The sequence below is a fragment of the Sus scrofa genome, chromosome 17 (genome assembly GCF_054392235.1).
Source record: "Sus scrofa isolate SSC_HxYL_T2T_F1_AM1 chromosome 17, Sscrofa_HxYL_maternal_Yorkshire_Landrace_v2.0, whole genome shotgun sequence".
In the NCBI taxonomy this organism is placed as follows: Eukaryota; Metazoa; Chordata; class Mammalia; order Artiodactyla; family Suidae; genus Sus; species Sus scrofa.
The window spans coordinates 8,071,242-8,096,655 of NC_139399.1; the positions used below are offsets into that span (position 1 = coordinate 8,071,242).

General features: G+C 39.0%; 1 protein-coding gene across 1 annotated transcript in view; it reads right to left on the reverse strand.

Annotated features, from left to right (window-relative positions):
* The window catches only part of LOC102168194 (uncharacterized), a 137,491-nt gene that overhangs the window by 62,716 nt on the left and 49,361 nt on the right, over positions 1 to 25,414 (reverse strand). Inside the window, exons 3-4 of the mRNA XM_085004473.1 lie at positions 15,323 to 15,438; positions 6,732 to 6,841 (exon numbers count right to left, since the gene is read on the reverse strand). Coding sequence (XP_084860599.1) covers positions 15,434 to 15,438 — 5 coding nt within the window. The 3' untranslated portion in view covers positions 6,732 to 6,841; positions 15,323 to 15,433. The remainder of the gene's footprint in view (positions 1 to 6,731; positions 6,842 to 15,322; positions 15,439 to 25,414) is intronic.

Sequence of the window (25,414 nt, forward strand, 5' to 3'; positions counted from 1 at the left end):
TGCTGCCACCTGGTGTTCTCTGAGGGCCTAGATCTTTCAGACCAAAGGGAGTTTGGTATTTCCCACTGCCTGCTGGACATCCTACCAGGATGTGTGTCCGCACAGCATCCTCCTCATGTCTCACTGTAGATGCCTCATCTCCTCATCCCTGACTTTCCTATTCCTGCTACTGTAATTCGACACCTGGTGCAATACTGACATACACCATGACTGACACATCAATACCCATTAGTTGAATAAATAAATAATGTCTGTTACTCAGACAAGAAAATGTTAAGCCTTTTTAAAATTCTTTCTTTGTCCCCATCAAATGGTCAAAACTCTTTACCCACTGCCACTCCTTGGTTTGAATCTTTATACCATCATGTCCGGACTAATTCTCACTAATATATCTCTCCTTCCAACTGGAATATCCCTTCATCTGCTTTCTGCCAGTATCTTACATTTCTTGAATATGTGTAGCCCATGCTTTCTGAACCAGAAGTGTATAAATGGGGTACTCAAGAGGATAAGGCTTTAGAATCAGTAGATACACGGCTAGATTTCAGCTTTGTCACTTACAAACTAGGTAGAAGAGGTACCTTAATCTCCTTAAGTTTCAGTTTCTTCATTTGTAAAGTGGGAAGTTGTAAATGCATTTAGATGCATGTGAAGTGAGGCAGAGCAGGAATGACATTTTAAAAGATGACTTCCATTCAAGTCATTGGTCAAGGCAGAAGAATATTTCTTAAAGAGAGACTTACTCTTTTGTTTAGAAAATATCTTGATGTGTCTATGGATCTGAAAGGCAAACCTACATTTCTCACCCTTTGCCCCGCAAGTCTAGATAATGGAAAAGGACTGAATTCAAAAAAGCTGATTTTCTCTTCTGAGTAAAGTATTTAAAACCAGATATCTACATTCAGTCCAGGAAAGACAGACAGCATAAGGTCAAGGAGCCTGAAATTTGGAGAGAAGGAGGGATAAATGGAAGAGGGTTTTGGAGGGAAGAGAAAGGGTTAGATGTAAAATATTTAATCTTAGGTTGTTTTCTATTCTGTTTTGCACTTAGTGCCCTTTATTTTTCTAACTTTCAGAAAAGTTCATGGCTACAATGCATATGTGGAAGTGATGTTTTAAGGGATGAAGACAGGAGGAATTTCATAAGTCAGATGAAGAGGACAGAAAGAGGATCAGCATACAAGTGGATGGCTAGGAGATGTGTGCTTGAGACTCAATCCAGGATCCGGGATCTGGGGGAAGGAGGCAGGAAACTAACACTCATCACTCACGCTTACGCCATTGAGACACACTCAGAAAGCCCCCCCACCAAGAAAAGGGAACCCTCCCACACTGTTGAAGGAAATGTAAATTGGTGCAGCCACTATGGAGAATAGTATGGAGGTTCCTTAAAACACTAAAAATAGAGTTACCATATGATCCAGCAATCCTACCTGGGCATATATATGGAAAGGCAAAAACTCTAATTTGAAAAGATACATGCACACAAATGTTCATAGCAGTACTATTTATAATAGCTAAGACACAGAAGCAACCTAAGTGTCTACTGACAGATGAATGGATAAAGAAGATGTGTTATGTAAACACACGCAATGGAATATTACTCAGCCATAAAACCAAAATGAAATATTGCCATTTGCAGCAACATGAAAGGACCTCAAGATTATCAGACTAAGTGAAGGAAGTCAGACAGGAAGACAAATATCACATGACAGCACTTGTATGTGGAATCTAAAAAAATGATACGAATGAATTTACTTATAAAACAGAAACAGATTCACAGACATAGAAAACAATCTTATAGTAACTAAAAGGAAAGATGGGGAAAACCAAATTAGGATTTGGGGATTAATATATACAAACTACTACCTACAAAATAGATATACAATAAGGACCTATCATATAGCACAGGGAACTACATTCAATATCTTGTAAAAATCTGAAAAAGAATGGATATATACATGTATAAGTGAATCACCCTGCTGTATGTACACCTGAAACTAAAACAACACTGTAAATCTATTGCACTTCAACTTAAAAAAAAAGCTCTTCCAAATACTGTGGAATGTGTCAGATTCTGCACATTATGTGGGATGCAGGCTCCAGGCATTTTATCTTAATATTAAAGAAAACAGGCCCACAAAAAGCCAAAGGATGTGGGAGCATCTGAGTTATATTTGCCTCCTTTATTTGTGCTATGTCTGCCACACCACAGCTCACAGCAATGTCGGATCCTGAACCCACTGAGCAAGGCCAGGGATTGAACCCTCGTCCCTGTGGTACTACTCAGGTTCATTACTGCTGAGCCACAATGGGAACTCCAGTGAGTAATATTTGAAAATCACTTCTCATGATGCCTAGGAGAAAGTAAGCACTCAAACAGTGAAAGGTAAGAATAATAATTAGGTCACTATCAAGCCATTATTCCTACCATTTATTCAGGAGTGAATCAGGTATGTGGGTATAGTATTCGCTCTCTCAAAGTGTTGAAATGAATTTCTGATTGTCTCTTGTGCATACTGGTATATTTTCTTCACATGCATCTCTCTCTAAACTGTGGGACTAGTGCCCATAGCTAGGTCTTCTCTCCATGCCCCAAATCTCCTAGTCTGATATCTTGCATAGAGTAAACTCTTAAAATATTTGTAGATCAAGGAGTTCCCATCATGGCTCAGTGGTTAGTGAACCTGATTGTTATCCATGAGGACGTGGCCTCGCTCGGCGGGTTAAGTATCCGGTGTTGCCATGAGCTGTGGTGTAGGTCACAGATGCAGCTCAGATCTGACATTGCTGTGGCTGTGGTGTAGGCTGGCAGCTATATCTCTGATTTGACCCCTAGCCTGGGAACCTCCGTATGCCATGGGTGTGGCCCTAGAAAGACAAAAAGACCAAAAAAAAAAAAAAATTGTAGAGTGAGCTGACCCAGTATGTGGTGCTAACTCTGCATTTATGCATTTTTAAATTATAAGAAGTAATTTATGACATAAACTATTTACATTAGGCTCCAACATACATTTACTGTATTTCCTGAATGCATAATAGGGGCTCACATGATTGGGGGCTTTTACATATGGAGCCTCAGTCCACTCACAAAGTGCCTTACAATAATAGACCAATGTTTTCTAAAGTGCGATGGGAAGAGTACAGGATGCTTCAAAGATGGTTATAAGTTGTGGGCTGAGCCCCCCCAAAATAGCACAGACAATAAGGGAATTTCAGCAGAATTGTTGAGGCATCACAGAATGACAAAAGTGAAAAACACTGACTTGGACTAAGAATTGTCAGCCTGTTTTATAGCTGAGGAAAGATGCCTGAGATAGCTTGGCTATTTCCTCAGGGTTTCTTTGGGAAAACAGCAGAGCTGTGATTTCTATTTACTTCTCATTCTAAGACCAGTGTTGGCTGTGATGATTGCTGTACAACTATAAATGTAATAAAATTCATTGAGTTAAAAAAAAAGTGCTGGCTTATCTTTCATTCTTTTTCTTTCTTTTTGTTCTTCGCTATTAATTCTGAGCTATTTTAAAACACAGAAAAAATGATGGAACGGACCTTTGTAATATGGACCATGGAAACAAAGGAAATGTTAATATTTTGCAGCATTTGTGTCAGGAATCTCTTCAGAGAAATAAAACACCCCAGATACAATCACAGCACCCCCCACCCACCTTTCCTTTCCCTTCCTCCCAAGATAACCACTCTCCTGAAGTTGGAGTATATCATTTCCATGTATTCTTTTTTTTTTACTTTTATCATACATGTATATAACAAAAACAATATAAACAGAGTCCAAAAAAAAATGGAATCCTGTAAAACATGATGTCACCGGGTTAGTAAAGCAAAGAAGAGGACTTGAGAAGGATGAAGGCAGGTGCCCATGGACAGTGGAAGTGACCCAAGGGACGAGTTACTGTAGAGATGGCTAAGGTTTATAAGTTTACATAAATTGTATTTGTGTACATCCTTTAGCAATTTGTGTTTTCTTCACTCAATATTTGTTTGAGATTTCTCATGTTGATACACACTTGTAATCCATGTAAATGAACTGTTGCATGGCACTCAGTTTTAAAGGACTGTGTTTCTACTTGTTTAAAAAAATTACAAATAGTTCTGCTATGAATATCTGTGGCATGCTTCTGGGGCAGAGCTTTTGTTTCACATTTTAGACTGGATAATGTTTTGCTGTGGGGCTGCCTGTGCACAGTAGGATGTTTAGCAACATCCTTGGACTCCACACACTAGAAGCTAGTAACAACTGCCCCTGCCCATCCATCCACAATCCTCCCCTTACAGTGTGACAACTCAAAATGTCTTCAAACTTTGCCAAATGTCCCCAGAGGGCCAAAACCTCTCAGTCTGAGAACCACTGCTCTAGAGCCTACAGTTACAGTGGAATTTCTGACATGCCAAGCATGTACCCCTTCAGCCTACGGCACTTATCGCCAAACTGTTCTCTATACTTAAACCAATTTACACTTCCATCCAGCTGGATGTTCCTCGTGGGGTTTTCATAGATACACTTTAGCAAGTTAAGGCAGATTCCTCTATTCTTGGTTTGCTAAAGGCAGTATGATGAATAGGTCTTGAAATTTAGCATATTAATTGTCTGACTCTATTAATTGTCTCCATATTCATTAATGTAGTGCATTTCACGTTTTCAAAAGATGTATTATCTTGCTTTCCTGAGAAAACTTCTCCTTGGCCTTGATGGGCTTTTAAAACAACATGTGTGATTTGGGTGCTATATTATTTTTGATGTCTGTTTGCAAGTGAAATTATCCAATAACTTTTTTCTTTCTTTTCTTTCTTCCTTTCTTTCGTCTGTCTTTCGTCTGTCTTTCTGTCTTTTGTCTTTTTAGGGTTGCACCTGTGGCATATATAGGTTCCCAGGCTAGCGGTTGAATCGGATCCATGCCACAGCCACAGCAATACGGGATCCAAGTCACGTCTGTGACCTACACCACAGCTCATGGCAACGCTGGATCCTTAACCCACTGAGCAAGGCCAGGGATTGAACCTGAGTCCTCATGGATATTAGTCGGGTTCGTGAACCACTGAGCCACGATGGGAACTCCACTTTTCTTTCTTTAATGTTATTGTCTAGTTTGTCTATTGAGCACTCAAAATGTGGCTAGTTGACTAAGAAATGAAGTTTAAAGTTGATTTAATTTTAGTTAATTAAAATTTAAATAACCATGTATGGCTAGTGGCTTCCATATTGGAATGCATAGTTCTAGAGTCACAAGGATGTACTGACTTACAGACATTAAAGAGAATAAAAAAGTCTCTCTTCTCTCCCATTCCTTCCTTTCCTGAACACAGTCCTAACAGCTGAGAGTGGGGGAGAGGGAGCCACTTTCTGATCAGTTACATGTCAATTGCTTTGATACTTGATTACATTAAGAAAGTCTTGTTAAAAATATAGTTGTGATTATGATATTGTGGTTACAATTTTCTCTTTAAGAGTATTTATCTTTAGATATGCATAATGAAATATTTGTGGCTGAAATGATAGGATGTCAGTAATTTGCTTCAGCAAAATCCAGTGGTGTCTGGGACAGGGCAGCCTGGAAATACAGATGAAATAGGACTGGTGGTAAGCAGATAATTACTGAAGCCAGCTGATAGGTGTATGAAGGTTCATTACAGTATCCTTTGTACCCTTATATATGTTTGAAATACTTTATAATACAGACTCTTAAAAAGAACTTATTAATTATCTGAATCTGTAAAGAGAAAGCTAGTATGTATCTTTGGCCAAAACCCACTTAAAACATGCAGTTAAATTTTCTTCTAAGTACTGTTTTAGCTGCACCATATTAATTTTTTATGTTTTGTTGTCAGTCTAAATATTTCTCATTTTACATATAAAATCTTCTTTGATCTGTGAATTACTTAAATACATGCTTTTAAAATGTCTAAACATTTTGGGGGGAGATTTATGATTTTCTTTTTAATTTTAAAAACTTGCATTTAGACAACATGGGGTTTTGTTATTTATTCTTCGGATTTTTTGCCTTTTGGCCTAGCATATGGCTAATTTTTGTAGATGTTTCAAGTGTACTTTAAAAGATGTTTATTCTCTAGTGTTTGGCTCTGAATAGGTTCACTAAATCAAGCCATTTTGCATTTTTTATATCTTCTACATCCTTACCAGTCCTGCCTGATCTATCTAACAGCACATATTAAGGGAGGTGTGCTAAAACTAAAAATTATTGCATTTTTAAAGAATTTCTCTATGTGATTATGATACAATTTTCTTTATTGTAGGTTCACACAAGTTTAGAAATATCACTTCCTGGTGAATTTTTCCTTTTATCATTTGTAATGAATAGTTTTAATCTCTTTCTTTATAAAACTCCTATTTTATATGCAGCTATAATTTTTAATTCTCTTAACTGTCATGTCACTTAGCCTCTAATACTTCTATATTTTTTTTTCCTCAGGGCTGCATTATAATAATCCCTCTCTCCCTCCCCATCATAGTATTTTCATTGATTAGGTATAGCTTCACTTTTCATAGGATTTTTTTTAACCTTAAATGTCTGTGTTCTTTATTTCTGGAATCTTTATTTGATAGCTTTTCAAATCTGATTGCTCTGTTATCATAGGGTCTTATTCTTTCTTATGAGTCTTAATTCCCTGTTTATGACTTTATTTTAAACAGCCTTTCTTTCCATCCTCTTTCAGATGGTTATTCCATTAACTGAATTCTCAGAAGTATAACTTACCCAGTGTTGTTTCTGTTGACTCTCACTGTGTCCTCTTATAAGATGGCATCTTTTACAATGAGCTCCTCTTTGTCAGGGCTTGTTTCAGGGAGACTCTTCTGTGGTACAAGCTGTCGGAAACATCATTTTAAGCAGGGTTAGATTTGCTCTGGTTAATGGCTCTACATTTTTTTTTCTAGGCTTGGTTTTCCCAGCGCTTTCCAATGTCTAGGCTATTGCAGTTTCAGATCACAAATTCAGGTCAGGTTCTGGTCTGTGGCTTTTGAGAGTCAGGGCTGAATTTTTTCCCTACAGATCCCTACCCTGAAGGAGATAAGCTTCCTTGTGGTTCCTCTGTACCACTGTGTGGAATCTTTTCTGGTCAACTTCTGGGGGCTAGGGGGCCTTGGTTACAACTCTTTCCTTGTGTGGACCCACAATCTTTTCTCGTACCCCTACTCAAGCACTAAACTCAACTCTGCACAACTGAGCCTGACATCCCAGAAAAGCACCACAATTAGGTTAATATTTGGTCTTAGTTTCTACACCTGACTCTAGTTCATCTGTGCTCCCCCTCCCCAGAAGTCTTTATTTAGATGTATACCCATTTGAATCTATGTTATCATGAGACCAAAGATTTCATCTGTTTTGTTCACTGCCATACCCCAAAGCCTGGATGAGAACCTGGTACAAAGTAGGAGCTCAGTAAATATTTGTCAAAAGAAATGAAGAAAATGAATGATCGTATCTCACCCTCTAGTGTGTGTACATATATGCTGAGGAGTAGAAGGAAATTTCTACATGTTTATAGTGGGATCCTTTTCAGACTGCCCAGCTGGCATGAAGGAGACATACCTGCAGAAACCAGGGTGCATTCTACTATACCACACATTGGGTGACATCCAGTGAAACTCTGATCCTATTAGTTGCCAATCCAATACCAAGCCCAGCCTTCACCCTCTTCCCGTTATTCTCCCATTTCCAGCCCACCCTTCCTGGTCATTGCTCCTTCCCCCCAACTCTACAACCAACACCCACCACCAACTCCAGCTCAACCTGAAACCTATCTCTTCACACCCTTCATCCCTCAATCTACTGCCTAGCCACAAATCCTGCCCCTACTTCCAAATGGAATATCCAACCAAGCACCCATTTAATCCAAACATCATAAGGCCATGGACTTGGCTTTACTCACTGCTCTGCCCTAAAGCCCAGGCGAATGCCTAGCACCAAGGAGGAACTCAGTAATATATGTTGAATACAACAAAGAATGAAAGCATTTACCACTTACACTGAAATACCATATGGTATAAATACACAACATGCATTCCAAAGCTTCTGCTTTAAAGTCAAACAAAAATAGCAGAAATATGCAGCCCAAAGTTTGGCTGTACAATTTTAAAGTGGCTTTTAAAAAGTTTTCTAATATGTGATGCTATTTCAAGTTCCCATGCCATTGTTTCTAATATAAAGCAAAGTAACAGACAAAAGCTAAGGAAAAGAAAATTTTTCTGATATGAAGAAGAGTAAAAATAGCAGAGAAAGATTCCGCTTTAAAATTTAGATGTGGCTTTAAAAAATCATGTTGAAATCCACCAGCCTCAGTTTCTAATTGAAAACTAAAGTCCAAAAGTAAAAAAAAAATGTTTCTTTACAGAAATCTTCCACCACATTTCTGGACCTGAAGTAGGAAAAAAAAATGGAGATCCTTTTTAGAAACTTGATCTTGTTTAACGTTCTCTAGCCTCAGTTTCTAAACAAATAAACAAAGTTTTCAAATCAAATAAGCCACAAAAATAGCAGCTCAAAGCCCCTAAGCAAAACTTTGCTACATGCTTTTCAAAACCCTACAAAGCTCAGTTTCCAATTAAAACAAACAATAAGAAGAACACACAAAGTTACATACAAACAATTTTTTCCTAAAAGAGACTTTCCCTATATTTTCTCAAACCTCCTCTCTAAAAGTTTTTTTTTTAATATTTTTTTCAATTAAAAAAAAAAACCTCTTTGAAAAAATAAAAACCTATCTTCTACTTGGTTGGAACTGCAACTACAAAGAGCTAAAATTGGACCTGTAAATATGATCCCTTCCCCTCTAGCAGCTTTGAAGTAAAGGAACAAATAAGTATTCGGTAGGACCCAGGGGCTCCGTAGAGCTGAGCCCAGAAATGGAACCCTGTGCACACACTCCTGGGATCTACCTTCCCTCAGTAGATCTTCTAAAGGCATCTCTCAGGTGGCAGCTCCACCCAGCCCTCCTCTTCCTGCCTCATTCATCATCCTTGAGGACAAAGTATTCTGGAGCAGCAACTGGGGGATGTCAAGAAAATGCTAAGAATTTCAGAATCTCTTGATCATGTTGCGTTCTTCAGGACCTTCCAGAATGATCTTGTGTTTGGTTACAAAATAAATATAAGAAATAAAGCCTGTTTAAAGTTAACCCTGGGAGTTCCCTTTGTGGCTCAGCAGTAACAAACCTGATCAGTATCTGTGAGGATATGGGTTCAATCCCTGGCCTCGATCAGTGGGTTAAGGATCTGGCATTGCCATGAGCTGTGGTATAGGTCACAGAGGCGGCTTGGACCTGGCATGGCTGTGGCTGTGGTGTAGGTTGGCAGCTATAGCTCCTATTTGACCCCTAGCCTGGGAATTTCCCTGTGCTGCAGGTGTGGCCCTAAACAGAAAAAATTAAAATTTTAAAAAATTAAAAAAAAAGAACTGTGAATATGGTGCAGTCATGTCATCTGGAGGACATGCTCACTGAGAATTGACTAGGTAAAAATTTGGGTAAATTTTCATAGTTTTTACTGAAATAGTTTAAAAATGTCTTTTTTTTTCCAGTGGAGGAGCAGGTGTTTAAAAATATCTTCACAAAACCCATGGTAACAAATATTAAACATCCTAACAACCAGGAGATAAAACTACTCCTGGGGACTCCAACTCTGAAAGGAGCTGCCACCTTCGGTACCAGCACCCTCTCTCCCAGGGCCCTCTACAGGGAGCTGCTGCACTTAGCAAGCGTGCACCTCTCTCTTCTGGAAGTCAGACCTGAAGTCCGACCACCTCCTGGCTTAAGTTGTCTGAGCTTTGATCCCACCTTTACTCTGACTCTCCCTTGACTTCTCTCCCCTTTCCTGTGTTTCAGGACTCAGAAAATGGCTTGTCATAGACAGTTTATTTTTTATTAAAAAAACAAAGCCATTTTTTTTAAAGTGTTAGTATTCTATAGGCTTCTCCAGCTAGAAATTCTCTTATGGAAACAGATCTGGGAAAAAGTCCTGGTTGCTAAAATACTGTTATCCAGAGGGAGGGAAAAAAAAGATATTTTGACATCCTGTGAGTTTAATGTTGTGGAGAAATTAAATTTACAGAAGACCAGACACGTGCCTGCATTTTATGAGTCTGTCTCAATTTCTTGGGGTCATTCCCTGGAGGCCTCTGATGAAATTCCCAAGAGGCTGGGATTTGGAATGGCTTTGGGGCTGTTCACCCCAATAACTTAGTGATCTGCTGGTTCTCTGCTCCCTAGAGCCAAACTTTTAATACTTAAATAAAGACAGGAAATGTTCCTTCAAAGACTTAGGTCTTTGTCATCTAGGAAGTCAGAACAAAGAGGCCCACACAAGGGAGAACTTTCAAAAGATTAGAAATAAATCCACTGCTGTATATAGCACAGGAAACTACATCCAATCACTTGTGATGGAACATGATAGAGGGCAATGTGAGAAAAAGAATGTGTATGTATATGTATGTGTATATGTGTGTATGTGTGTGTGTGTGTGTGTGTGTGTATGTGTGTATAAAACTGGGTCACTTTGATGTACAGCAGAAATTGACAGAACATTGTAAATCAACTATAATAAAAATGTTTTAAAAATAAATTTTAGGAGTTCCCGTCGTGGCGCAGGGGTTAACGAATCCGACTAGGAACCATGAGGTTGCGGGTTCGGTCCCTGCCCTTGCTCAGTGGGTTAACGATCTGGCGTTGCCGTGAGCTGTGGTGTAGATTGCAGACGCGGCTCGGATCCCGCGTTGCTGTGGCTCTGGCATAGGCCGGTGGCTACAGCTCCGATTGGACCCCTAGCCTGGGAATCTCCATATGCCGCGGGAGCGGCCCAAGAAATAGCAACAACAACAACAAAAAAAGACAAAAAGACAAAAAAAAAAAAAATAATAAATAAATAAATAAATAAATAAATTTTAAAATAGAAAGAAGGAAATCCACACCAGAAGCAGGAGACCAAGAGTTGGGTATGTTGTGTTTATTCTGCCAGGGGCCAGGACCAGACATCCAAGACAAAGTATTCCCCACTATTTGATAGTTAATTGCCTCCTCTTGCCTCCTATGCAGAAAACCAAAATCGAAATACAATTATTATTTATCTGCTGTTACTACTTCATAATCCTCCAATATATAATCCTCTTTATAATCAGAATGACTTCCTCACAGCCAACTGAGCAGACAACTCTTCCTGACTAGAAGAAACTCTCTGAGATCAGAGGTCACACGTGCCTGTCAGTGTAACAGCTCTCATTTCAGGACCTGGTGAGCATCTCTGTGACTGCTCATTTTCATTCCGTTCCAGATGGTTCTACCTTCTCTGTGTGTACGTGGATAATTAACCTGCCATTATTAGAAATACATGTTCCATTGGGGTGATCTATATACATAGCCTCTTTAATTTTTACAACAGTTTTGCAAGCGAGGTATTGATTCGTTTTAGAGACAAGAACACAATTTCAAAAAACATATTATTGCTCAAAGCTAGAAAGCAGCAGAGTGAGGTTTAAATATAGATCTAACTTTAAAGCACTTGAGATTTTTCTGCTGTGCACTCCTGCCTCTTACATATCTTATGCAGAATATAAATTCCAGTTCAAGCCTTCCCCAGCTTCAACCAGTAGTGCACTGGAGCTGGCTTGTCAGAGCCCATTATGAGCATCTGTTCCCAGCTGCACATTCACTGGCTTGAAATGAGCCATGATGGAGATATTTACACCACAAAAACTGGCAAATACTACTACAAATCAGTGCTTTTCAGAGCGTTAATTTTTAAACATTTACCAACATTTACCACTGTCTTCAAACTATAGTGATCTCTTTCTTAGTTCCTGGTTCATACATTTTAGAACTAATTCTATGGCTTTCTAAATTTCACATCAACATTCATGCAGACCATGTAGCAAAGGAGTTAGCAAATACCTCAATCTCTTAGGCCCAAGATGCTATATAACAGAATTGGATTTTTAGTCTGAGAGTAAGATGCCATAGAAGGTGCTAAATCTACCACCAGGGGGAGCCTAATTCCCAAATAAATGCTCTCTGCCTCCTCTTTTGGAATATAGCAGTGATGCAAACGAAAAATATAGGACCTGGCTTTGTTAAATTTGTCAGAAACTCAAACATACAATAGAAATATAGATAAATATCATTAAAATAAATACAAAGTGGTGGAAAAATATCTGCATTACCTATGCTATTGGAAATAAAGGAGAACTTGGTACAAAAACATCTAGTAGAACCATCAAACGCAGAACTCAGAATTTTGAAGTTACAACAGTTTTTTTCAAAAAGAAAATCACTAAGGTACTCTGCATTCTGAATTCTCTTATTTGGGCCTATATATAAACTATCCAACTCTTAACAAATTCAAGGATATATTCTAACAGGCTTGGTCTTGGTTATGTGTTCATACCTGTACCAAACCCAGTGTTCCCTGGGCATGCATGACACACTGTGATTGGCCAAGCTTGGGTCACATGCCTCGACCCTGGTCAGGTGGAGAGGATTTTTTTACAGGAGAAGTGAGGGCTGGAAAGACACAAACCATAACCAGTATAACCAATGCAACCCAAACTAGGTTTTTAGATATAGTGCTTCCTATTCCAGCCTGGGTCTATAACATAGAGTTACACTTCCTGTACAGTCTCTAGTTGAGTGGTTGCTAGAAATTAGCCACCCTCAAGAATCCCCTCAGCCCTTTTTGAGAGCTTTGAAAGGTTCTTCCCCTATGTGTTCCAGAAAGAATTTTTCTGACTCCTGCTTCCCCATCTCAATCACAAGCTGTTGCCTCTGGTGTGGTGGTATTGGGGCTTTTTCAAGAAAAATGCTGCCTGGGTGATGCTACTCTAATCCTAACATCTACACTGGGAGATACAGTGCTGCTCTCAGATACAGGCCCCACAGGTGCTGGGAGAAGTGGCTACTCTTGCCATCCTGGGTCTTCCGCCTCCTAGCTGTGGGTGTTTTCACGCAGATTGCCTTGCAGCCAATCCACCTGGTGTCCTTCATTAATCCCGATGTATCCCTCATGTGCTGACATGAAATTAGCTTTCTCTAAATGGGTCTTGTCTCACTGTAATCTCTGGTCTGAGCAGTCTCTTTAGTCTACTCTTCTTACCATACACTCCTCTTTCCCTATGGCTATTTTCACAAGTGCCTACTTGATGCCTACTTGATTCCACATTGCCTTTATTTATGGAATACTTGCTTTAATATGAGCCATAATTCACCAATTAAAGATTAGGTTTTCCTGAAAAACCTGGAGAAACTAGCAGGTCTGAAACACTAAATTATTTCAGATGGAGTGAAAAAGTCACTTGATCAGGATCTGAGCAGAAGTTAATGTGAACCTGAAAGTCCCTTTTGCTTTTGATCCAGCTGCCCCCGGGAGCTGGTTAATAAACGTATGGAAATTTCTTCTAAAGGCTAAGCTCCTAACACATTTATCTCGAGGATGAACCTAGTGAGATGCACAACATTCTCTGTATTAGTTTCACTTAAACAGGATGCAGACCAGTGCAGCAGCTGACTTTATTCTGCATTCTGCACCTTGGTTACTTGGTACAATTGTTCAGCCTGGCTCTGCTGTGAAGAGAAAGATTTGTCTCTTGGGCTTTATAACAGATGGCAAGCCACAAGAGAAGGCAGATTCATTGTTTCATTTGTAAAAAAATCTGTCAAGAAAATTCCACTTATCTTATGAAAGACCCAACCTTCAGAACTGAGAGCACAGGTTCACAGAGGTGTTAGAAATACCTTGTGCTGCTTTGTTTTCATTGTTAGTATATTTTGAGTGCTGCTGAGGAAGGGGCCCTGGGCTCTAGAGTCAGACACTGGCTCAAAACCCTACGCCACCTAAAGTTGTGTGTCCATGGAAACATGTTCACCTCATATATAAAATCAGGATCGTGACAACCACCTCTGGGGGCTGGTTCTTCTATGTGAGTCAAGGTTCTTCTATTTATATCAATCACATAAAACAGTGCCTGGAATCTAGAAGGTGATCAATAACATGAAATCCCTTCCTATGATCTCCATGGATTCATTAAATCAGCATTTCCTGAAGTGCGCCTGATCAATACCAGGATTTTAATAGTTATCACACAAAGAAAACTTTATGTGATTAAGTGTGTTTGGGCAAAATGGGTTATACGAAGAGCAAATAGGTTACGGATTTTCTGCGGTTTCTGCTTCCTTTTTAAACTGCAGGACATCTGGGAGACATTTCTGTGGATTTCTAGGGAAGTATTTCCCAGTCTTACTTGAGTATGGCGTCCTTTTATCACAGAACTCCAGCAATCTGTGTGGAACATTCAGGGCAATATTGAGTTATACTTCATCAGAGAAATAAGTCTCTCAGCCACTGCCCCTCTTGTACCCAGTATTATGATGAGACTGGTTCTCAAATATTTTTTAAAAGAATTTTAACTTTTTCTCATTAATGTTAATATACTAGAAGGAAAAAGACAAGGGCTTGCTCTAAACCACAGATATATTTTTCTCATTATTAAAACAATTGGGGCCCAGATATATGTACACATTTTCACAGAGTTCTAGAAATTAAAAAAAAAAAAAAAAAGGAATAAGCCCCAAAGGCTATTCAGTCTTATTCCTGGCAAGGCAGGGCTCCTTTCATTGTGATGTTTTCTGACTCTTTGAGGCTAATGTATAGCCAGTACTCAGAAATAGAGTTTGCTTTCATCACCCCATGTGCAAGTGGAGTGAGGCTTTTTCTTTTCTCTCACTTGGAATAATGAGGACTCAATAAGACTCTTCTGCTTGGAGAAGGTTCTAGCTACTTTCACCTTCTTACAAATGAGCAGGGGAGTAAAAAAAAAAAAAAAAAAAAAGCAGCCTCATTGAAGGAAGGGGAGGGCAAGGAGACAGAGGGAGCCCCGCTGCCTTCGTGGACATACAACCTGCACAAAGGGACTTGGCTTGCTTTAATGCTGTGATATCATTGTTTTGACCTTCTTAATACTTTTTCAACAAATGGTTCCAACATTTTTATTTTGCAGTGAGCCGCTAGAATTACGTAGCTGGTCTTGAGGGGAGAAACTAAAGAGAGGGTGTGACCCTTTCAGTGTTGGCTGGAATCTAGCACTGAGGTCATATTTGCTTAGAGCAAATGCCACAGAAAGAACAAAAAATTTGATCGTGCTAAACTGTGTAGCAGTCAAAGGACAAACTGAAGTGATAAATACATATTTTGTGGGTCAGGCTTTCTGAAGTAATGAAATACTTGATTCATTAGCCCTCTTCTGAATGCCTGAGGAACTTACAGAACTGGAAAGAGCAGTCTGGGGGTTACTGACTTTGTAATACAAACCTTAATTTACTCAGCTGTCAAGTTCCCTTATGAAGAGTCACCATGGTGATGTCTACAGCACCTGCCAATCCCTTCTTCACACCATTTATTTGGAGAGTAAGTAGTTGAAGCCTACTCTAAAAGGAAATACAAAAGAGCAATCTTTTAGCCGTCTTGGATGAACTACCCATTAGGATGACCATGTTCAAAGCATATCCAGATCAAAATTATAATCCCAACGTTTTTCCTTTTTACTCCTTAAGGATATGTGGGGGCATTATATAGGCATATTTTAAAACATTATAGATACTGAGATGAAAACTGTAGAACATAAAAATATTCAGGGAATTTGATTTTTAAAAACTGGAGTTTATAACATGGACCCAAGAATAGGCTGTGTGTTTCCTAGTCAGTTCCATAAGAGAATTAAATAAAAGAGAAGAGTTTTCATCATTGGGCCAAAGTGGAAGAACCCTCTTGGGAGACTGGAACATTGCCTGTGGGGAGAAGGGAAGACAATCAAGAGAATGTCTTGTCACGACCGTCGTAATAAGAGCACTTCACAGATGGAGAGGTCAGTGGTGACAAGAGCATCAAATCTTGGAGTGAGGGGCAGGGAACACACAGAACAGGCAGCTCGTTCTCGCCTCTCTGCTTAACTTTTCCTTTTCTGTCTGAGAAACGTTCCCTCTTAACTAGTCCTTCTGGGTCTTGATATCTCTTGTGATCAAAGTCTCTTTACTCAATGTCTGTTAAAGTATGGATCTGTTGAGGCTTATATTTAAGCTTTGTTTCTTTTTCCTTGCCTCATGAACACTGGGGTACTGATCGTGGGAGGAATAAGAGATTCAAAATGTGAGGATGTGATGGTGACAAATGTTATAGGGAGACAGGGGTTAGGATCCTATATAACTAATTGCTATCTATCTGAAATTTGCTGTTTCCATATGTTAACAGGATTGTCCCTTTCCATGCGTTAACAGGATAATCCAACATATCTGAGGATGCTGAATCCAACATTTAAAACAGATAAAAACCAATTGAACTAATAATCAAATAAAAGTACTATTTGCTATAGAGAATACTATTTATTGAACTTTCATCAATGACCTGAATTTTATCAGATAAAATTGTTTTTTGAGTGTCATTATATTTAAGCTTTGGAATAGAGAGTCATTTTTTAATTTGAAGTCTGTGTATTATTTTAATGATGGAACACATTGTCCTTAGTTATTTTTCACAGGCCTTTTAAGTGCAATACTTTAAGTTTTACAAAAATAACTAAGAAAATTGAAAGGCAAAGATTGAAAATAAAAAAGCACTCTAACAGATTAATGGGGAGTAGTCAGCTGAATGAGTGAAAATAGAAATAATTAACTTGTGTTAATTTTACCATTTTCAATCGCAGAAACTAGTTAAGAAGTATTATCCCCTTTCTATCGATTTACCATTAGATCATTAAATTAGCTTGTGCACCTTTTCAGCTCTGTAGACCTTCATTTCTTTACCATCAGCTTTATCCGGGGCCCCAGGGCTAGAGCACAGTATTCCTTCTCCAAAGTCATAAACCAGATGACTCTGGACCATATTCGTGAATCTTTATACGACTTAGGTCCCAGACTCCCAAGAACACTTGACTATAAGGCTCATGAGCTCAAGAAAGAGCTTGGGGCTCAAGGGAGAGCCCTGGAGGCATTTGAGGCAGATGAAGATAGAGATCTGGGTGCAATTTTCCAGGGAGAACATAAAAAGAAGGAAAGAAACTTTGGACATAAGCCTAGAAAATGTCTGAGTTTAAGGGAGGAGAAAAACAGAAGTCCATAAAGAGGTTAAGAAATGAATAGTCAGAAAGGTAGGAAAAAGTGGGGATCCAAGGAACCAAGGTAAGAGGAAGCTTTTTGAAAAAAAAGTTAAAGCCAAATTTGTATTTCTCCTGAGATGGTGGTCATAGTATCTCTGGATTCACAATTTGCCCTGGGAAGAGAGGGTAATTTTTAAGATTTTTACTTAGAGTAATAATCGGGATCCAGGAATATTGCTTAATGTTTTGAAAAAAGTCTAAAATTTTTTTGGAAGAGAGTGGAAAACATACAAGCTATACAGAGTAGAAAATAAAGGAGAACTTCTCAGATCTCTTCCAAATAATTTCTTTGAAAAAAAACATGATGGTTTTCTAAAAGGGTCAGCAGCCTATGAGACTCATAATCAACAAAACAGACTGCCTTTATTAATATATTGTCTCTACCTTGAAGCATTTTGATGACGTCAGAAATAACATATTTCCCCACGAAATTCGTATCTACCACTTCTTACTCTGCCCATTAAAAACCACAGTACTACATACCAAGAAGCCTCTGCTATCCATCAATAGAAAGTTGTCTGTGTTCGCTAGAGTTAAAATAAATGAAAGGTCAATTATTTGGTACCCTTAGTGGTATGAGAAGGAAAATAGCAATGAGTCAGTTTCTCCCTCTCTCCTGTCCTGCTTTTTATCAGTCATTCAACAATTATTTGAGAATATTCCTTAGCATGGTCACCAAGCTAGAGATCGGGATGCATAAATGGCCAGAGTGAGATCGATGCCGCTTTCAAGAATAAGAGACAAATGAAGAGGGAGCACCACCCTTTCCTGAGGATCTTGTGTGAGCCGGACACCCTGCCAGGCCCTTTATGGACCATATCACCAGGCAGATCCAGGATTTTGCAGGTCTAAAACATACAATCTGGGGTCTTCCTTAGCAAAATGCATGTAAATTACAAAAACAATATTAGGTATCCACTCCCTTCCTCTTTCCTTCCCTCCAGCTGAAAGTCTCAAACATTTAAAAATCCTAAATTCTTTCCCATTTAATAAAAATGTCTTCCAAATGTAAACGTGCTGAGAAAAAAAATCATGAAGTAGAAAACGTGTCTGATTAACAATGTGAGAAAGGAATAAGCATAACCCTTTGGGAAAGAATTAAAAAGAAAAATAACTTGGCAGGATGGAAAAATGTAGCCCATTATCTTAGCAATAGTGAAGAAATGTGTGTTTTTTTTTGGTGAATAATACATAATTTCTTCAGTTCAGATTGTTATCTCTGTATTTCATTTTTCTTTTGTAAATAGACATAAATTAATTATCACCATCCCTTTGCTGAGGATGTTGCTCAACAATCAGTTATAAGTTTCAGAAAAAAATCCAGCAGGAAAAAAACTATAGTAGAGATGTAGATTCCTCCCCCCAAAGCCAAAGGATCCTTGTGAACTGGACCTGAGGAAGAACTACTCAGCTGGTTCATGTCCATCCTAATTGTTGAACTAAAACCCGTAGGGAATCTAATTGTTTGAAATATGGTGTCATTAAGCTCCTTACTATTTGAACTTCAGTCCTGCTCCTTGTAGAACAGAATGGGATGTATGTAAGCACAGGAAGGAACAGTCCAACCCAGAACGGATGACTGAAAGCCCAGACGTCATCCGACTTTCAGAGCTAAACCAAAGATGACCACATTTCCTCTACCTCTGCTACCTGAGTCAAGCTTCAGAGCTTTCCTACAAATACAAGATATCTCCCTGATCTGAGTCTTGCAAGCGTCTTCCCTAAGCTGTTTCTTATGTACATTGTTATTGGTAAGCGATCTGTTGACACTGGGCCCAGGAGCAGACATGAATTCTGTAGAACTAAGACTAACTAGGGATCTTCCAGATTCCATCTCCACTGGCTGCACCAGTGAGAAGTCATGCACAAAAACACTTTTGGAAAATGGAACAGCAGTGAAGATAAGAGTAAAAGAAAATTGAGGAAGAGAGGACACGGGCAAATAAAGGACCTACTCATCTTTCAAGACTTGTTCTGTGGCTCTACAAAACCTTTCTAAATCCCTCTCCACCCCAAGCGGAATGACCTTCTTCTTTGAGACCCACTGTTCCCCACACCCCTTCTGTCAAAGCATATGTAACCCTTGGTTGCATTTATCATTCACAAAGTTTTTTTTTTAATAAACAAGGCATTAAAATGAATGAACAAATGAAGGAAAATAAAAGACAATATTCTTACACTGAGGGTTTTTTTTTCTTCTCAAAATAATCATGACTAATTGGTAAAAGATCATACTCAAAAAGAAAAAAAACAAACCGCAGAATCTTAGTATTATGAATTATCTTAGTCTGAACATTAGGGAAGTTATCTCTGCCAAATTTTAAAATACAGTTTCAAATATTTCATTGATTTGATCTGACCCTCGTAAGGCATATAAACTCTTGGTGTGTCTCTTTATTTCTAGTTGGAACCTTGCTTCAGAGAGAAATGTTTTGTAGATAATTAAACTCCTACTTATACAAAGAATTCATACAAAAAGATGACTCAGAATTTTGGGGTATCATAAATAAAGACATGCTACTACCCAAGATCCTGATGTTTATAAGCTTTTCAGAGATTTGAAAATTAGAAAATTTATGTTCGATACAGAAAACAATAATTGCATTTAAATATGACTAATTATTTGAAATCTGTTATCTATCTACCTACCCACCTACTTCTCTATCATGTATCTATATCTGACTGTCTATCTAAAATTGTATGATAATATGATATATTAGAATATGAAAATATGGAGTTCCCGTTGTGGTTCAGTGGGTTAAGAACCTAGCTAGTATCTGTGGTGATATGGGTTTGATCCCTGGCCTTGCTCAGTAAGTTAAGGATCTGGCATTGCCACAAACTGTGGTGCAGGTCGCAGATGTGGCTCCGATGTGGCAGTGCTGTGGCTGTGGCGTAGGCCAGCAGATGCAGCTCTAACTCGACCCCTAGCCTGGGAACTTCCATATGCCACAGGTGTGGCCCTAAAAAAATATGAAAAATTTGAGTATATTCCTTTGCTGGGAATAATGACTCTCCAGATGTTTTAGATTTTAAGAAATGAGCATGTAGTTAAGACGTGTTCAATAATAGTTCAGTTATTATAGACCATCTGCTATGTTCCTGAACTGTCAAGTTAGAGCATGTTTCAGAAGCCATAAATATCTCAGTTGTGTTCTTTCTTTGGGACTATTAGTGTGCGTGTGTGTGTGTGTGTGTGTGCTCGCGCGTGCGCATGTGTGCGTGTGCATGTGTGTGTGTGTGTGTGTGTGTGTGTTGGAGTAGTGATAAAAAGTAAAGGGAGACATGATAGTTCCAAATTAGGTACAGAGGGGGAGGAAGGACCAAGGTTTTGCTCAAGTGTCTTCAAGTGAATTGCTTTTTTCATCTCACACATTTTTTTCCAAACTTTTTCATATTATTCAATCTTTGAAACATAATAGAGCAAAAATATTTACTTAATATGTATTTACTTACCTTTATTTACTATATAATAATTCTGAGTAACTGCTCCTCTAAAGTTAAAGCCCCTTGACTATTTGGTTTAAAATGGAACCTACCCTGTGTGTATTTTGGCATTGTTTTGGGGAGATCTATCTATGTATCTGTCCGGAATGTTCTATAACCACATAGAACATGGTTCTCTAGTGGAATCTAAATATAAATTCTTGGAAATTTGAAGGTTCTGTGAGAAATGCTAACATTTTTTTGTTTTCACTCTGTGAGAATTTTTCTCTTGAGGGGGCAAATATTTCTTTAAAAGGATGCAGAACGCACTAGCCACAAGAGAAAACATAGGTCCATCTGAACTAAGTCAAGAATGTCTTTTCAAAAACAAAAACACCATTAAAAGAATGAAAGGCATGCTAAAGTCTGGGCAGTATATATATCTGTTCAAGGATTCCTTTCAGATAGAAACCCTACAATTCAGTTTTAAAAAGGACAACCCAACTCTGAAAAAGAGGGCAAAATATTAAAACAGGCTTCCCCAAGGAGATATCCAAATGGTCAATAAGCATATGAAAAGGTTCTCAACATTGTCATTAGTGAAATAAAAATTAAAACAATGAGATGTAGTATACACTCTCTAGAATGGCTAAAATCTAAAAAGTTGAGAATATCACGTGTCTCATCCCAGCTGGGATGAGTCTGAATTTTTCCACTTGGGGAACGTAGCAGTTTCTACTGAACACCTGCATATATCCTATCCTATGACCCAGAAATTCCACTCTTATTTCCCCTAGAGAAATGAATGCATACGTTCACCTAAGACATCTATAAGACTTGGACATAAGAGCCCGAATGGAAATATGCCATCCACAGAAACAGATTCGTAGTTTGGTATAGTCATCAGTAAAATACAGCAACACATCAATGAAAAAGAACAAACTACCAGGGACATGGTTCAGTCTTAGAGATATAATGTTGAGAAAAGTAGCCAGACTCAAAAAAGCATGTCTTGGAGTTCCCAATATGGCTCAGCAATAACAAACCCAACTAGTATCCATGAGGACGCGGGTTCCATCCCTGGCCTCACTCAGTAGGTTAAGGGTCCGGGCGTAGCCTTGAGCTGTGGTGTAGGTTGCAGATGTGGCTTGGATTCAAACTCTAGCCTGGGAACTTCCATATGCTGTGGGTGCAGCCCTAAAAAGACCAAAAAAAAAAAAAAAAAGTATGTTCTAAAAGAGTCCATTTATGTAAACTTCGAGAACCAGCAAAACTAGTCTACAGTGATAAAATCACAACAGTAGTCAGCTCTGCAGGGTTCAGTATTAGTTGAGAGATGTCATGAGGGAGCTTTGGAAGGTTCTGGAAATGTTTTATAGTTTCATCTGAATGGTAGTTACATAAATATACATGTATGTGGAGTTCCCATCGTGGCGCAGTGGTTAATGAATCCGACTAGGAACCATGAGGTTGCGGGTTCGGTCCCTGCCCTTGCTCAGTGGGTTAACGATCCGGCGTTGCCGTGAGGTGTGGTGTAGGTTGCAGAGACGGCTCGGATCCAGCGTTGCTGTGGCTCTGGTGTAGGCTGGCGGCTACAGCTCCGATTCGACACCTAGCCTGGGAACCTCCATATGCCGCGGGAGCGGCCCAAGAAATAGCAGAAAAAAAGACCAAAAAAAAAAAATATATATATACATGTATGTAAAATTAATTGCATGGTATACTTAAGATTTGTGCAGGTATAACTCAATAAAAATATTTTTTAAAGCAAGGATAGAAAATAAAAGCAGAGCAAGATCCATCAAGTTTGAGAAACTGTGCTATAGCAAACATACTATCTTTATGCACAAGAGAAGAAAAACATTAATATTGAAGAGAAAATTATTTTAAAAAAACTAGAAATGCATGTTGTTAAATATACATTATCTTAAATAGAAAATTTGTTGGCATTATAAATATCCCCTGTTAGAATAGATTTACATATTAAATAACATTCCCAAGTCTCTTACAATTATAAATGCAGTTAGTTTTATTTGCATAACTTGACTTTAGAAAGGAGCTCATGTCTACTATGCCATTCTAAAATAAATCTGGATCTCTTCCCTGTGTCATTTTCACTTCATTAATTAGCATCTAATTTATAAGCATCTCAACAGTTGAAGCATTCTTGCAAATAGGGCAAACGAAAATAAGTCTGGACATATTTAAACATCTTGGCAATGCAAATGGCCCTTTCCCATCCTATTTGATCATTTTAAAATCTCTTCCCCTATTAAGCTTTCCTGACCTGCTTAATCACAAGTAATCACTCCATTCTTCATGTTCCTGTAACATTTTGTTCTAATGTCTATTGTTGCACCTGTTCCTTTATAAATACTATTTGCTAAATTGGGAGTTCTTTGAGGACAGAGAACAAGCCTTATCAAATGTTCTTTTCAATTTTTAACATTATGGGGAACATTTTTAGCTTTATTGGTATATAATTGACATGGAACAAAATTGGATACATTTAATATATACTTTTTTTTTTTCAACTATGTTCCCCACACTGTACATTTTTCTACCCCTGGCTCATTTGTTTTGCAACTAGAAGTCTGTACCTCTTAATCTTCCCATCCCCCCCTCTCTCTCAAGCCTCATTAATCTTTTAATGCCTTTGGCTTGTGCACTGTGGGCATTTAATACATGTCTGTTGAATCATGAAATGTCTTAATAGATGATTCGGTTTAGAAACGTCCTGAGGGTCTTGGAATGTATTTACCAACTTTGAAAATAAAGACTGCAACTCTGCCACTGATTCCCTCAACTCCACACCCTTGCTCACAGTTCAACTTCAGCTTTTGTTTCCAACTAGGCCACCTGAAGTATCCCCCTCCACTCAAACTTTCTCCAGGTTGATCTGTCTTTTGGTTCCATTTGGTGCTGGCCAAGAGAGGGACTTGGTTGTGGCACTAGGTTCTCTGCCTCAATCCCCTCCCACACACCACATTCATTCAGGATACAGAGTCTGGCTGCTCTGGGCTATGCTGAGGGTTAGAAGCAGGCCTCCTGAGGGCTGAGAGAGCTGACCTTTACCCCACTCTCCTTACTCCTGCTAAAGCGCAAATTATTCTTGCCCACCCATTGGAGTCATTCTGACTCCAGATGAACTGCAAAGGGCAATAAACAGCTGGTCCAAGATCAAAGATGGGTAAGAATGACAATTAGGATTTAAGTTCCTTCACTCTTATTTTCTTTCAAACCTGTAATGAGGTTTTGTAATAGATCTAGACACAGGTACCGGAGCTTTTCGAAAATTCACCTTACACCACTTCACTTTGACAAAAGACCTGCACAAGTTGCTGTTTTTCGCTAACTGAAAGAAATCCAAAGATGACATTCTCTTTTACCAAAAAAAAAAAAAAAGGTGAAAAGTGAAAATGGCATTCAGGTGGGATGGTCTGGAAATTTGGGGTTAATAGATGCAACCATTGCCTTTGGAGTGGATAAGCAATGAGATCCTGCTGCATAGCACCAGGAACTATATCTAGTCACTTACGATGGAGCATGATAATGTGAGAAAAAAGAATATGTACATGTATGTGTGGCTGGGTCACCATGCTGTAGAGTAGAAAATTGACAGAACACTGTAAACCAGTTATAATGGGAAAAAAATCATTTAAAATAAAAAAATAAATAAAATGGCATTCAGTGTTTGTTTTGTAGCAGCCTTTGTAGAGGCAGCACCCACGCCCAGCTCCTTCCCTGGGAACCACACTCAGTATCTCAGCATCAAGTCGTCATAGCTTAGAATTGTGCCTGTGGGCATCTGTGCTTTATCTCGATTTATTTTGAGCATCTGTTAATAAGATATGTCCTAAGGTAATTGCTTCCTTCCTTTATGCCATTTCAGCTTAGGAAAGATTTTGTAGGAAGACTCCACTTTCAGATAGCAGGGGAAAACCTGTACAAGCCATTAGGTGAGTGGTCTCACCTCCCACTGCCTCACTCAGTCCTCACTAGACCCCAGCAGGAGTCTTGGGTGGGAAATGGAAACCACCAGTCATGAGCTTGGTGTAAAGCTTATGAACCTGCCTTTTAAATATCAGGCTGGCTCTCTGGGCTTTACCTACTGCCAGACCATGCATATCTGCATTCTGCTCATCAGGCCTAAGACAGTTTGGCCCTGGCTGCACACATCTCTGTAACCTTTGAGTTCCCTGAAGGAAAGAGAACCATATCTTGTATCTCTATATTCCCAGTGCTCAGCACTGTACTAGGCCTGGGAAAAGGCACCTCGAAAATGCTGATCAAGTGAGTTGACTGATTGATTTGCTTTCAGCTCCACATTCAAGGATGGAGAAGGTGAATAAAATCCAGAAAGGTTGGTCCGACAGTCATGGGGGACGGTTCTCCTCTGCTCCACTGTCCCTAGGTCTCAAGTCTGCAGGACTGGGGGCCTGAGCTTCCCCATGGCTTCATCTGGCTTTCAAAGGGGTGAGGAGGGAGCTTGGGTCAGAGCTGGACTTACTCCCAGCGCATGATGAACTTTGCAGCAGAGCCAGATGCCATGGTGAGGTTAACTAATATGATGATAACTGAGTCAAATCAAACCAGTAACAATTTATCGAGCAACTAGTATGTAGATACTGTAGAGAGAATAAAAGGGGGTATGATAGAAAGAGGAATAAAAGCAAACTGCTACCATATATTTCTAGAGTTTGGAGAAAAGTCTTTTGGTCCTTATCCTCTTCAAAGTCATCTACTTCGATTAAAATGCAATCCTGAGGAGTTCCCGTCGTGGCTCAGTGGTTAACGAATCCAACTAGGAACAATGAGGTTGCGGG